The 15,331-nt window shown below is 35.0% G+C and overlaps 1 protein-coding gene across 1 annotated transcript in view; it reads left to right on the forward strand.

Annotated features, from left to right (window-relative positions):
• Window positions 1–15,099, forward strand: part of PMS1 (PMS1 homolog 1, mismatch repair system component) — a 92,302-nt gene extending 77,203 nt beyond the window's left edge. Inside the window, 5 exon segments of the mRNA XM_011285424.3 lie at window positions 2,616–2,878; window positions 2,881–3,097; window positions 6,803–6,933; window positions 11,319–11,479; window positions 14,871–15,099. Of these exon segments, the coding sequence (XP_011283726.2) occupies window positions 2,616–2,878; window positions 2,881–3,097; window positions 6,803–6,933; window positions 11,319–11,479; window positions 14,871–15,035 (937 nt within the window). The 3' untranslated portion in view covers window positions 15,036–15,099.
• Window positions 15,100–15,331: the final 232 nt, after the last annotated feature.

The following is a 15,331-nucleotide window of genomic DNA, read 5'->3' on the forward strand; positions in this document are numbered from 1 at the left end:
CATAGTGAATTTTAATTTTACTAGTATCTATTTAGTACATGGAGTATTAAAGTGTATGCATTTTCTTACATAGTGCTCAGGGAATTGTTTATTCCATGTTGATATTACAGTAAATGTGTAAGGAACTCTTCAGATGTAGAATTGACTATTTTATTTAGTTACATCTTTAAAAAAATTGTTTTAATGTTTATTTTATATTTTGAGAGACAGCATGAGCAGGGGAGGAGGGACACAGAGAGCAGGAGACACAGAATCCGAAACAGGCTCCAGGCTCTGAGCTGTTAGCCCAGAGCACAACATGGGGCTTGAACCCACAAACCATGAAATCATGACCTGAGCCGAAGGTGGATGCTTAACCAACTGAGCCACCCAGGCACCCCCTAAAAAAACCTTTTTTTAGAGAGTAAGAGAGAGAGAGAGAGGGAGAACAACGAAGAGAGGGGCAGAGGGAGAGACAGAATCTTAAGTAGGCTCCGTGGTCAGCGCAGAGCCTGATGGAAGACTTGTACCGGCGACCCTGCGATCATGACCTGAGCCAAGATCAAGTGTCAGACGCTCAATTGACTGAGCCACCCAGAAGCCCTGAGAATTATATTAAAAGATCCTTTTTCTTTTTTACCTACATAGTTACCATTTTTGGGGGCTCATCATTTTTTCCTATAGATCAGAATTTCTATCTGGTATCAGCCCTTAACAGTGCAATTATTGTTGGCAAAAGATTCTAAGCTTTTATCTGAAAATGTTTGTATCATCTTCATTTTCGAAAGACCTGTTGGCTTTGTAGCATTGAAGTCTATATTCTGTTGGCACTTAAAAGATGTTATTCACTGTCATTTGGCTTTACATTGCTTCTGATGAGAATCTATATCCATCTTTTGTGGTATTCTTTTTTGTATTGTCTTTTTTTCCCCCTCTCAGTGCTTTTAGAATTTCGTGTTTATCTTTGGTTCTGAGCAATTTCATTTTCATATGCCTAGCCGTGGACTTTGTATTTATCCTGCTTGGGGTTCACTGACCTTCTTGGATCTGTAAAAGGTTTCATTTATACAAATTACAACATCCATGCTATAATTTCTTCAATTTTTTTTTCCTCACTATTATGGTTTTTATCCGGGACTCCCAATTACATATATGTGAGATTGTTGTGCCATAGGCCACTGAGATTTTTTTTTTTTTAATCTTCATTATTTCTTTCCATTGTTCAGATTGGATCACTTCTACTGATCTGTCTTCAAGTTTGCTAACCCTTTTGCCATCCCTCATCTGCTAAGCCTACCCAGGGAATTTTTCATTTCAAATACTGTATTTTTTAGTTCTAGAATTTCCATTTCCATTTGGTTCTTTGTAACATCCCTTCATCCCTTCTTTTCTCTCATTATGATCTTCTTTTGCCTTAAGTCCTTAAATATTTATTAAAACCTATTTTTAAAAAAAATTTTTTCTTTTTTGCAAATTCCAACATCTGAGTGAATGATCTTAAGGTTGGTTTTACTGACCACTTTTTCTCTTGACTGTGACTCTCATTTTCTTGTTTTATTGCTTGAATGGTAACTTTTGATTATATAATGGACGTTGTGGGTGATCTGTTGAAGAAACTGTAGGTTTTGTTATCTTCTTCTGAGGTGTATTCATGTTTTTTTCTACCAAGCATTTAAATTACTGACAGATCATGTTGAGCTTGTGGAGGCTGTTTTATATATCCTTAGAGAGAGAGTTTAAATTTCGCCCTTAATCCTAGGGCAAATCCTAGCTTCTTAGTTCTAAGACATAATTTTTTCCTTACCCTGGCCCTACTCCAGTTTTAATTTAAAATCCAAAGTGTTTACTAAGCTATCTAATTATGTAGGATTCAAACTCGAAACTCCATTTACCCTGGAGTGGTAGTCACTAAAATCTCTTTTTAGCTCATTTAACATTCTAGCAGTTGTTTTCCTCTGGGTTGCCACAAACGGGATTTTCTCCTTCAATTTCCATTTGTTTTGGAAGCAAGGAACTCTGTTCTGGTGATTCAAGCTAATAAGAGTGCAACTTATAATATTATGTGATATAAAAATAATTAATAAAAATCATAAAAATTTTTTTTAAAGTGCAGCTTATTTCTTGAGTTTTTGCCACTTCCCCTTAATGCTGGGGGCTGTCTTCTGTGTAACATCTGTATAAATATGGATATCTTTTTTTTTTTTTTAACTTTATTTTGGGAAAGAGAGAAAACGTAAGCTGGGGAGGGGCAGAGAGAGAGAATCCCAAGCAGGCTCCCCACTTGCAGAGCCCAACATGAGGCTCAAACCCCAAACCATGAGATCATAATCTGAGTCAAAGTTGGACACTTGACCAACTGAACCACCCAGGCACCCCTGGATCTCTTTTTTCAAATGTCGAATTTATTCCAATATCTGCCTGTTTTTGGTTGCTCTTCATGCCTATTTTAAATGGTTGTTTTCTGGATTTTGTGCAGAGTTTATCATAGTTATGTATGGGAGGGTTAGTCCAATAGAAGTTCTTTCATCATTATCAGATTTAGAATACCAGATCTTTACTTTTTATAAAATTTACTTCAGATGATTAATATATTTCTGATTATGGCCTCATTAGTTATATTTTATCTTTATTCATAGATATGAAGAGAAGGCTACTAAAGATTTGGAACGATACAATAAGCAAATCAAGAGAGCCATTGAACAAGAGTCACAAATGCCATTAAAAGATGGCAGAAAAAAGATAAAGCCCACCAGTGCATGGCATTTGGCACAGAAGCACAAATTGAAAACTTCATTATCGAATCAGCCAAAACTTGAAGACATTTTTCAGTGCCAAATTGAAAAAAGAAAGAACCAAAATGTTAAAATAGTTCAGATCCCCTTTTCTATGGAAAACTTAAAAAAAATTTTGAGAAACATAAATTTGACTTAGAAGAGAAGGACGAATTTTGCTTGATCCACAATCTCAAGTTTCCTGATGGGTGGCTAATTACATCCAAAACAGAGGTAATGTTATTAAATCCTTACAGAGTAGAAGAAGCCCTCCTATTTAAAAGACTTATTGAGAATCATAAACTTCCTGCAGAGCCACTGGAAAAGCCAATTATATTAACAGAGAGGTATGGTGAAATAATATAATTCTTTTTTTTAACTCTCAAAACATTTATCAATCCATACTAGATTAGAAATTGAAAGTAACAAGTTGGAAGTGTTTCTAGTAGGGAAAAGTTTCCTAGTAGGGAAAAGATTTATTTAAAGAAATCTTTTTAAAATTTGATTTTCTAATCTTTAATGGAATTGTTTTTAAATTACTAATTTTAGAGTATGCTAGATAGTTTACTTCTGCAATTAATAAATAACCTCAATTCTTCTGTACACAGTGACTTTCCTAAGGGTAATTTTGAAGTTAGGTTGCCATGACTCTCTTTCATTGTACACTCTTTTAACATTTTAAACATATACCAAAATTGAATTATACAATGAATGCCTTGATCAACAATTATCAAGATTTTCCCACATTTGTCTACTTATCCTTTCAAATGTATATGTATGCTGTGTGTATATGTATGTGTGTTGTGTGTATGTGTACATACATATTTTCTTTCCTAAGTATTTTTTAGACAGTTCCCACCCAAACATCTTTCAGTATCTTTCTCTTAAAAATGACTTACCCGGGGCGCCTGGGTGGCGCAGTCGGTTAAGCGTTCGACTTCAGCCAGATCACGATCTCGCGGTCCAGGAGTTCGAGCCCCGCGTCGGGCTCTGGGCTGATGGCTCAGAGCCTGGAGCCTGTTTCCGATTCTGTGTCTCCCTCTCTCTCTGCCCCTCCCCCGTTCATGCTCTGTCTCTCTCTGTCCCAAAAATAAATAAATGTTGAAAAAAAAAAAATGACTTACCTAAAGGGCTTTGGAAAGAGACAAGGGATGATCAGCTGCTTCCTTTGGCCTCTGCAAAAACATGATAACTGGCTGGAAAGGTCATGCTTTGTATGTACTGCTCAAAACAGTACATAACAGGTATCCAGCATCGAGAGGAGACCAATACCCCTGTTCAGGATCCAGTCTCCCTTCTCTACTTACACTTTCTCCTTCCCCTTCTTAGCTGTATGCATGGCTGCCCAGTCAGAGAATATGTTTCCAAACTGTCTCTTTGAGCCCAGGTAATTGAACTGGACCATTGAGATGTGAATAGACATGTTTACAAGTTCCGTGTTATTGTCTTACAGACAAAGCCAAAAAAATATAAAAATGACTTACCTAACTACAGTTCCTATCTTTCACAATATTAATTCCTTGAAAGCGTTCTTCATGGTCTCAAAATGTCTTTTTTTATGGTTTGTTTTTTTTAAATTTTTTTTAATGCTTATTTATTTTGAGAGAGAAAGACAGTGTGAGTGGGGGAGGGGCAGAGAGAGAAGGAAACAGAATCTGAAGCAGGCTCCAGGCTCCAAGCATAGAGTCCAACACAGGGCTCCAACTCACTAACTGCAAGATCGTGCCCTGAGCCGCAGTCAGATACCCAACTGACTGAGCCACCCAAACACCCCTCTTTTTTATAGTTTTTAATGTATCAAGTTTAATTTTTATCTAAACAAGGTCCAGCCATCACATTTTGTTATGTCTCTTAAATCTCTTCTAAATATCACACCATTAATTTATTGTTGATAACAGTCATTTGTTCATTAGAATATCCTGTTATCTCAGTTTGACCCTTTGCTTCCTTAAGATGGTGTTTAACTTGTTTCTCCCTCTCCCATATTTAAACAGAAGACAGCCCGAGAGGATTGAATAGATTTAAATTATCCTTTTTAGTATCACAGTTCAATAGGTTGTGCTATGTGCTTTGTATTTCATCACATCAAAAGGCACTTATCACTGGGTTCAGCCATTGACAGCCTACTCTTATACCTTAAAATTCCCTATCAACCTTTCCATTTAATGGATTCATCCATTGATGATTGTTTCCTGAACTGATTTTATTATACTTTGCAAAATGGGGTATTTCCCTTTTATCCTACATGAGCAAAGTATTTTCTGTAAAAGAGACTAATAACTATTAACATTTGCCTTTTTTATATTTAATACTTTTTTAGTCTGACACAGGAGAGAATCTTATGTATGATAAAGGAGATTAAAAACCTGAAATTAGAAAGATATTGAGGATTTGTTCTCTAGGACACATCACTAGGTAATTGTTTCAGAACTCCCAAGAATAAATTACAACAAAATCTTTTATACAATATATTAAAACACTTGTGTTAAAAACCCTGCCACCAGAAGAAAAAATAGGGCCAGGACACAGGAAAACATTGTCCCAAGGCTACCTTTTTTAATTAAGGCAATGGTAATCACATTCACTAAAATCCAGCATAGTATTCTTTCATAGTAGAATCCTTTTGTAGTATTCTTTTAAGATTGGCTTAGGAAACTGTTGAAGAATTAGAAAAAGAATTAATACAGATTTGGGGTATATTAAACAGTTCAGAAATCTGATCGTACTTTCTCTTTTCTCCCCTTAAAAAGAGCTAGAGTGTAAAATGTTTATCAATCAAACTATTGTAGCAGCTACAAAATAATTCACCAGCATGACAAAATGGTCAAAAAATAAGTCATCAGCACTTCAAAAATGAAAGCAACTTTTGAAATTTTCTTTTAAAATTGTCAAATATATTTTATGAAGAATTTATAAAAGGGGGAAATGATTGTAATTTATTGTTCATGACTTTTTTTTAAATAAAGTGAGTTTCAACAACAAAAAAAAGAGCTAGAGTGTATCTGAAATTTTAAACTTGATTGCTTTTCTAAATGGTATTTGTGAACTTTCATTTAAAGTTCAAAATTCATTTTGTGTGCTTGTACAAATTATATGTTTTAAAAAATATTTTCCTGTTACATTGTGTTTTTCAAAACCAAATACATTAAAAATTATTTTTGGAGGCCCATACTAGCCTGAAAAAAAGCTTTCTTATTTGAACATGAACTGCAACAAAGCTGAATTCAAAATTGTTTTCACCCTTCTTATCAAATGTGACATCCCCACCACAATGAATGTAAGTTTTTCATAACTGTGTCAAAGACAGGGTAGTTATGGGCTGGGCTTAGTTTTCTCACTATGGTTCTTTTTTTTTTTTTTTTTTTATGTTTATTTTTTGAGAGAGAGAGAGAGAGAGAGAGCCAGAGCTCGAGCAGGGGAGGGGCAGAGAGGGAGACACAGAATCCAAAGCAGGCTCCAGGCTCTGAGCTGTCAGCACAGAGCCCAACACGGGGCTCAGACCCAGGAGCTGTGAGATCATGACCTGAGCCGAAGTCGGCTGCTCAGCCGACTGAGCCACCCAGGTACCCCTCTCACTATGGTTGTAATGCAGGAATGGAGTAATTTAGATTTCTATATAATAAAAAATAAGAGCTCAATAATAGCAATAACAATGGCTAATGTTTGTTGAGGACTTACAAGAGCTTTACTAAACCCTTTGATTTTCACAACAACCTTATGATATAATAATATAGCTATGGCATTATTTATAAAGTTTTCAATTGTATGATTTGAGAGAGCACAGTTTTTGATTTCACATTTAGTTTGTCATGTTCTGAAAAATAGAAACTGTCTTTTATGACTACTCTTCCTCCTTTCTGTTCACGGTATACAGTAGGTCTTCTAAAGATACAGAAATGTAAAAAAATAAAGTTTCTTACAGGGTTAGTTATATCTTTGTATTTTGGTTACTGATGATTTTTAGAGGGCCCTTGGGTTAACTTTTTCCCATAAATCCTCTTATTTAATTTTACATATTTAATAAGTTAAAAGACCATTAATTTCTTTTTCAGTCTTTTTAATGGATCTCATTACTTAGAGATTTTATGTAAAATGACCACAGATGATCAGAGACACAGTGGATCAACTTACCTGTCTGATCCTCGTCTTACAGCAAATGGTTTCAAGATAAAATTAATACCAGGTATGATAATGTGATTTAATATTTCCTGACTTGGAAATAAGTCTTGTTCCAGAAGTTACATTTGAGTTTCATAATGTACATATCATGGTATATTTTTATTTCATGAAAAGTACAGCATCAGCTGTGTATGTAAAAAGTCATATTTCAAAAAGGTCACTTCTGTTGGAAACAAGCAACCTTGGCATCTCTTTCAGTATATTACCTGGCATTTGTGTTTTCATAACTAATCGAGTAGTTTCATTGTAATGTTTGACCTCTTTTGTCACAAAATGCAAACTGCCTACTTTGTTTAAATTATTTAATACTCCTTTAGATGGGAAAGATATACATAGTATATTGGAAAGGTCTAACAAAAGTGGACCTCTCTTACCTTTTTAAAAGGATTTTTACTTGTTTTGCCAGTTGGGTTTGTAACATCAGCAATCTTACTATTTGGAGAGTGAGTGATTTGATTCCATTGCTTTGCTAAAAAGACTGTGATAAAACTATTTACTTTGTATGGCAATTCACTGGGTGGAGAGAAAAGTAAATCCTTCTGGCTAGGAGACTTCAGTTTTCCTGGTTGGCCCTTTCTCTCTTCTTTCATAGCTTCCATATTTAACTTTTTTCTGCCCTAACTTCCTATGTTGGTCTTGTCCTACTACTTTCCCTTCATCTGGTATCAAAGGTGCTGCGCAGAGTCATCCCACTGTCCCCTCTCCTGTTTGTCCCTAAAGCTGTCATGACCAAGGTGTAGAGAAATAAAGTTCAACCAAAACAGTGTTGAAAATTTTTACAGGAGGGGCGCCTGGGTGGCACAGTCGGTTGGGCATCCGACTTCAGCCAGGTCACGATCTCGCAGTCCGTGAGTTCGAGCCCCGCGTCAGGCTCTGGGCTGATGGCTCAGAGCCTGGAGCCTGCTTCCGATTCTGTGTCTCCCTCTCTCTCTGCCCCTCCCCCGTTCATGCTCTGTCTCTCTTTGTCCCAAAAATAAATAAACGTTGAAAAAAAAAATTAAAAAAAAAAAAAGAAAATTTTTACAGGAGGGGCGCCTGAGTGGCTCAGTCGGTTAAGCGACCGACTTCGGCTCAGGTCATGATCTCGCGGTCCGTGAGTTCGAGCCCCGCGTCGGGCTCTGTGCTGACAGCTCAGAGCCTGGAGCCTGTTTCAGATTCTGTGTCTCCCTCTCTCTGACCCTCCCCCGTTCATGCTCTGTCTCTCTCTGTCTCAAAAATAAATAAACGTTAAAAAAAAAAAAATTTTTACAGGAATGTTTTACTGAGACATAAAAAGAAAATAAGTAAAAACAATGTACAAAACTATGAAATTAGATATATGCAGAAAATGTTTTGGTGCAACAAACTTTAACTTCATTGACTTTTGCAGTTTTAGGAACACTTACCGTGAAATTTCTTACCTTCTACCTCAGTCTGGATATTTAGATTTGGAGTGAAAAGCTAGTCCAAATCTCAACTCTGCCATTTAAAGGGTTTTCTTGGGAAAGTCATTTGGCCTCAATATTTTCTCATTATAACAACTAATAATTATTGAATAATTATAATGTACAGGGCACGATTCTAAATATTAAATGTATTAATTTAATCTTCCTAATAGCCCTATGAAGTATGTTCTATTGCGGTCTCCATTTTATAGATGGAAAAATCAAGGCACAATGAAGTTTGCTTAAGGATACACGGTTAGTGGTAGAACAAGGATTTAAACCCAAGCATCTTTATAGGCTACCTTTTAACTAATTTATTATATTGCTGCTTTTAAAGTGGAGATATTTACTTTATAAAGTAGTTAGCACTTAACTAGGTACTTACAGAAATCAATACGCGTAGTATTTGACAGTGGTAGGTGTTTGAATATTCTCTTTTCTTCCCATCTTCCAGTACCCCTTTCTGAAAGGACTTGTCCTCATTTCTTTTAGTCATAGAAATCTTTCTTCCTTGGCACCCCTAACATCTTTTTAAATTATTTGAAGTGTGAAGCTAGGAGTGTGTGTATGTATATATGTAGTTAAATATTTTTTTCTTAATCTATTTTTCTGATTAACTATGTGGTATTGCTGGCAGGTGCCATTTTTTTTTTTTTTTCATGAAAGATGTTATCACAGCAATTTTTTTTTTTTTTTTTTGCATTTCTCATCCCTGAAATGCAGCCAAATCAACACCAAACACCAAGCCATCTTGCATACCTATAAAACTGATTTGAGGATTAACACAGCAATCTGCACAACTTGAACCACAGAACTCCGCAGGTTCACAGCAATTTTTTTTTTAAGTTAGGATAGCCAACTTTTTATTTTTTTATTTTTGAGTTACCCAGTAAGTTTCTATCTGACAGATGCTTTCAGCTCTTAGCTTTGTGGAAGTGTTTTTTAAGGCCTTTGGAATACCAGGTACCTTGCATGGCACCAGAGATAAAAATGAATAAGACTTATCTGCAAACTGACTTGATTTGATTGGAATTAACTTTACTTAGATTGTCATCAGCATTATTTATCTTACCAATAACAAACACATCAGATTAAAAACTCTCGTGTTCTTTTTTAAGCCCTTTTTTTCCCTTCATTAATTTTTATGGCATGTTTTCCTAAAGACCACTTCTTTTTTTAGAGTTTGTTGTCTTAGACTAACTTTGGATAAACAGTTTGCCAGTTGTCAGAAAACATCGTTGAATAAAGATAAAGACATTTAAAAAAGAGGAAGAATAATACATCTGGCTTTGAGGGAAGGTTCTGAATGTGATCCTAAGAATTTTGCTTGTTAATGGGAATAGCGTTTTGTTTTACATCAACAAGAATTCCATATTTTAGGAGGTGAAAACTTGTCGGGGCACCTGGGTGGCTCAGTCGGTTAAGCATCCATCTGACTCTTGATTTCAGCTCAGGTTATGATCTCACAACTCGTGGGTTTGAGTCCCGAGATGGGCTAAGTTTCCTATATCTGTTTCAAATCTAGAAATTAAAATATTGCTTAATTTCCTCATCTGTTGCCAAATACTTTATTCACATCCACAAGTAATTCTGTGAAATGTGTATTATTTTCCAGGGCAAATGTAATAAGTATTAGACTTTTCAGTCTAATCATAGCATAAAAGGTACAGAACCAGCGTAGTGGAAAGTCTCTTGGCTGATGTTTTTGTAATTTACTTATCTGTATATATGTGTAAAAATATGTGAACTAGAATATTCTGCTTGTTCCTCTTTGCCTACCTAAACCCTGTATCAAGTCCCATTTAAATTCCCCTTTTATTTCCCTTCATTCAACTCTTGTGTTTTATCCCTTAATGTTTAATTATAGATCTTCTTCTGTTACTCTATAGTTGTTTCCAAGGAGGAACATAGGATGCCTCCTCTATTATACCACCACTGCATCTTATCCAGGTCAAGGAACTGATCTGTAACTGGAAGCAGATTAGGTATAGGATCACTGACATCTCAGGATCTGAAACTCTTCAAGCTACATCACTCCTTTTTTTTTTTAATCTATTGATAGCTACCACTTATCCAACATTGGACTGTCTCATTTTCTTTACTTCTAGGTAACCATGGTATGAAATTCAATATTAACAGTGTTACACAGAGCCAAAGAAGACAATCTGTGCTATTTTGCAGCATTTTAAAATGCATTCTAAAGCCAAATTTGATCCTTTGGAATTTATATTGTTATGGGTATTTTACCCCATTATATATCCAATCTAGTTTTTAGTTTTATTTTAATCACTAAATTAAAGTAGTTTAATAAATAATGTCAGCTTTAAATATTGTTTTACTAAAATATTTTAAAACATTTAAAACATTAGTATTTCATTTTCTCAAGTTAGTGATATATTAATAAGTTAGTATAGTGGTAATCATTTGTAATATATAAGTGTATCAAGTCAATACTTTGTAAACCATAAATTTGTATAGTGTTTATCAATTATATCTCAATAAAGTTGGAAAAAATAAATTACTATGACTATTTTTATAATTAAGTTAAAATAGTCACAGAGATAATTCAGGCCTTTAAGCTAGATATTAACCTAGTAGAATAGAATTTGAACAGCAACAGTTGTTAAAACACTTAAATCAATTTTATTTTAATAAATATCATGGGACTCCATTTTCTCTCCAAAGTAGGAAGTGTTCTACACAAATGGAGAGAACAGAAGTGCAATAACAGAGATACAAAGCACATGTGGTGTCTATGAGCACTTATGACTTAATGTGAAATCCTATGGGAAATTATCATTTGTTCTCCAACTAAGGAACAAAACTTTGTCCTGACTATATTAAATTCTAAGGAAGGTTCACTAAATGTTTTCACAGTGATTTTGTTTTTAATAGGCATTTTCTGGAATATAATTCAAACAAAACTAACTATATCTACATGTGGTTTTATTTATTTTTCTTTTAGGTGTTTCCATTGCTGAAGACTACTTGGAAATAGAAGAAATGGCTAATTGTCTCCCATTCTATGGAGTGATGGACTTAAAAGAAATTCTTAATGCCATATTAAACAAAAATGCAAAGGAAGTTTATGAATGTAGACCTCGTAAAGTGATAAGTTATTTGGAGGTATGCATTATTAGATTATGTAGGTTGTTTAGGTTTTAAGATACTTAACTGTTTATCAATAAAATAGTAAACATTCAAAATAGTAAAGTTTCTATTAGGTTTATTATATGTTTGCAAGAAGAAATACTACCAAAAAAAGAAAACTTGATTAAAAGTTTCACATCATAAACTGGTTGTAGTAAACTCTATCATGGATCCTTACCATAACATTATTTCCTGAGTACATATTGAGGAAGAGCCCTATGAATGACACCCTTTATAGTGATGGTTTTTCTAAGGTTTTTTGTTTGTTTGTTTTTGTTTTTTGTTTGGAGTAGTTTTTCTGATTTTTACGAAAGGATTCAAAATTTCTCCACTTTTACACCAAATACCTGTCTATAAAGGATTTTAAGCCCTGATCTCTTCAAGAGCAAAAAGGGAGAGTAAGTGAACGATGTAGATTATTGAATAAATGGAAATTTTAGTTTTCTAGGAATATTTACCACAAATAAGAAATATAACAGTGGGTTAAAAAATGAATTCTAAAGTAATAGAGGATGGAAGAAGCTTATAAGGTTTTAAATGTTCGAGTATATGATAGTAGTGGGAAAACAATAGTGATTGTGTTTGAAGTTCTATCCCTTAGGTTTGGTATTTTAAAAACAAACCTGAATGTAAATAAAATCTGTTTTCTCCCTTTTAAAAAAAATGGGCCATTTTTGGTCAGACTCTTACCATGGTGTGTGCCCATTGCATTCTGAGGGTCAGACTTTTGGAAAGTCCACTTTTTACCCTTTCTGAAGATTGTATTCAATAGTATTCAGTGAGTCCTTCAAGAGCTTTGCCTTGTGGAACTTCCTAGCCTATTGTGGGAGCAATTTAACACGGATAGTTTCTAATGGCTTCAAAGGAATCTTTTCTTACGAAAGAGGTAGTATAAACTTAAACGAAGGTTGAAGGAGTTGAGGGGCATGTTTTGGGTATTGACGAACCACGCAGAAAGAAATACGATTTCAAAAATAACAAAAATGGTTGGATATTTAGATATAAATATTTTTACTAATATTATACTTCTCATTACATTAAGGCAATTGTGGATTGATTGTTAAGGAAGAGAGCCTGGGAAAAAAAGAACTTCCATAAGATCTACAGGCATATTTCCATTTAAGGTCAAGCTGAATAAGATGAATCAGAAATAAAAGATAGGAGAATAAAAGAAAAACCAAACAGAGGTACATATAAAAGTGAAGGAACAAAAGAAATTTAAAAATGAGTAATTAGTATCATATTCTCTATAGGGTAATAGTTGCTAGAAGACCATCAGGTATGGCTGCTAGATAGCAGTAATAATAGAAAAATAGTCAGGAGAAGACTTGCCAATGGCCGAACAGCGGAGCTAGTGGTGAAAAAGTGTAGGCTGCAAGTCACATGGTGTTAAAAAAAGAGAGATTAGCTTGTCTGTGTTTCTGTGTTGTTGATGGGAAAGACTGACATAAAAGATTGGAGAGCGGATGTTCCAAAAGAGGCAGGAAGGAAGATGGGATAAAAGATATAAGCTTTAGAAAGGAGAAACTGTTCTCTTAAGAGCAGAAGAGAGGGAAAATGAAAGTAAAAATATTTTAAGGTAAACTTGAGAGAAGTGATGTATGTGATCCATGTGGGAAAGGAGTAGGAAAAGTTATCTGCTGAGAGTGAAGAGGCTGGGGAGGCATTGGGGATTTGAGTGTAGTAGAGAATATCTGAAAATAAGAGTTGTAGGTACTATAAGAGAAGGTTGATTAGAGAAGAATAAGATGTCCAAATGGCATTGAGGACTCATAAGAGCTAACACTGGTATTGGATCCAGCCAGGACAGTTTGGAAATTTTCTAACAGTGCTTGGTACAATTTATCCAGCTGTAGCAATTAGCAAGATGAATATGTAGAACAAGGGGGTGAGTGAGCAAATTTGAACCCATAGGGTATATACAAGAAACTGTGTTATGTCCTAGAGGAATAAATATGGTTCCTAGAGGAACCTAAAGATGAATTAGGTTCTAGTAGGAATCAAAAATGAATGCAGGAAGCTGGAGATAATATCCTTAATGTCTCAACTATTCAGGACCTTAAGTAGGGAAAGATAAGAAAGGTGCTGGTGAGGCAGAAAATTAAGGAGGGATTGAGGAGATTACAGGTCAAATTAAAGAAAAGAATAGGTTTAGTTAGAGAGGAGTAGGATGGTTGGAAAGATAAAGGGAAGAGGGTGTGTGGTTGCAGAGAATAATATTAGGCTCACCTTCTTTGAAAAAAAATTTTTAATGTTTATTTTTGAGAGAGAGAGAAAGAGTGTGAGATGAGGAGGGGCAGAGAGAAGAGGGAGACACAGAATCCAAAGCAGGCTCTACGTTCCAAACTGCCAGCCAGACTCAGGGCTCAAACCCATGAACCTTGAGATCATGACCTGAGCTGAAGTTGGACGCTTAACCAGCTGAGCTACCCAGGCACCCTTAGGCTCAAGTTCTTTGAAGTACAAGAATTTTTTTTAAATAAATCTTAAAAGAAGCTAGCTTTGCTAATACTATTTACCCCTAAACGCTCAGTTTTTCCTATCTCAGAAAACAGCATCACCATACTGAAAATGCAGACATTATCCTTGGGTCTATATCCATCATAACTAGTCCACCAGCAAGTCTTGACTCTACCTCCTGCTCGTGTCAGGAGTCTTTAAACCTCCTTCCATCTCCACTGCTATCACCCTTGTCAAAGACTCACCAGGACTGTAGTAATTGCCTGCAAGACTGCTTCTCTTCTTGACCTGCCTCAAACCATACTTCACACAACAGCAAAACTGATTGTTTTAAAATGTGAAGCAAATATTAGGCTCTTGCTTTAAAACCCCCTGGTTATTTCCCTGTGCATTCATCCTGTCCTAAAGGGTGATCTGGCCCCTACTTAACTCCCTTTCTTGTTTCCCTTTTCTACTTAGTAACTATGCTACACCCACAGTGACCATTCAGTTCTTTCTGTTACTTCTGCCTGAAATGCTTTTCTTACCCCATGATCTTTGCATTATTTCTTATTTAAATTGAAACTTAAATGTCACCTTGAAGAAGCTTTCCCTAACCACACAATCACTATCTTGTTGCCTAGTTTAATTTTGCACACTATTACTTACTGAAATTTTCTTTGTCTTTTTATGTTTTGTTCTCTGCACTAGAATAGAATATAAACTTCACAAGAACAAGGATGTTGTTTGTCTTATTCTTCTCTGTGTGTAGAACCTACAATAATGACTAACATAATTTGTGCTTCATATGTGAGTAAATGAGTAATAAAAAGAATATAATCAATTTTCTGCCTTCTCTCTTGCCAGAAATAACAGGTTTTCTGCTTCAGGGTGTAACATGGTAAAATGTATGGCTTTCTCTTCACAGGGAGAAGCAGTGCGTCTATCTAGACAGTTGCCGATGTACTTGTCAAAAGAGGACATCCAAGACATTATGTACAGAATGAAGCACGAATTTGGAAATGAAATTAAAGGGTGTGTTCATGGTCGCCCATTTTTTCATCATTTAATCCATATTCCAGAAGCTACCTAATTAAATATGTTTAAGAAATTTGTTCCTATTAAAATTGATAATAAAACGAGTCAGTTTTAAACCATCTTTGTATTATCATGTATTAAATGGTTATTTTATAAGTGAGGATTTACTGACTTGCATATTGAAAAAGGATTCAAAAACTGGAAAACTTAAATAAACTAACATTGACTGTTCATTTTATTCTGAAGAACCAGCTGTCATAATAATTATTGGTTGTAAACCCCAAACTCCAAATACCTAGTATTCTTGGGTGGTTGATTTACTAAGGGCTGTGGACTAAATCATGTCCCTAA

This window comes from Felis catus, chromosome C1, assembly GCF_018350175.1.
Source record: "Felis catus isolate Fca126 chromosome C1, F.catus_Fca126_mat1.0, whole genome shotgun sequence".
Classification (NCBI taxonomy): Eukaryota; Metazoa; Chordata; class Mammalia; order Carnivora; family Felidae; genus Felis; species Felis catus.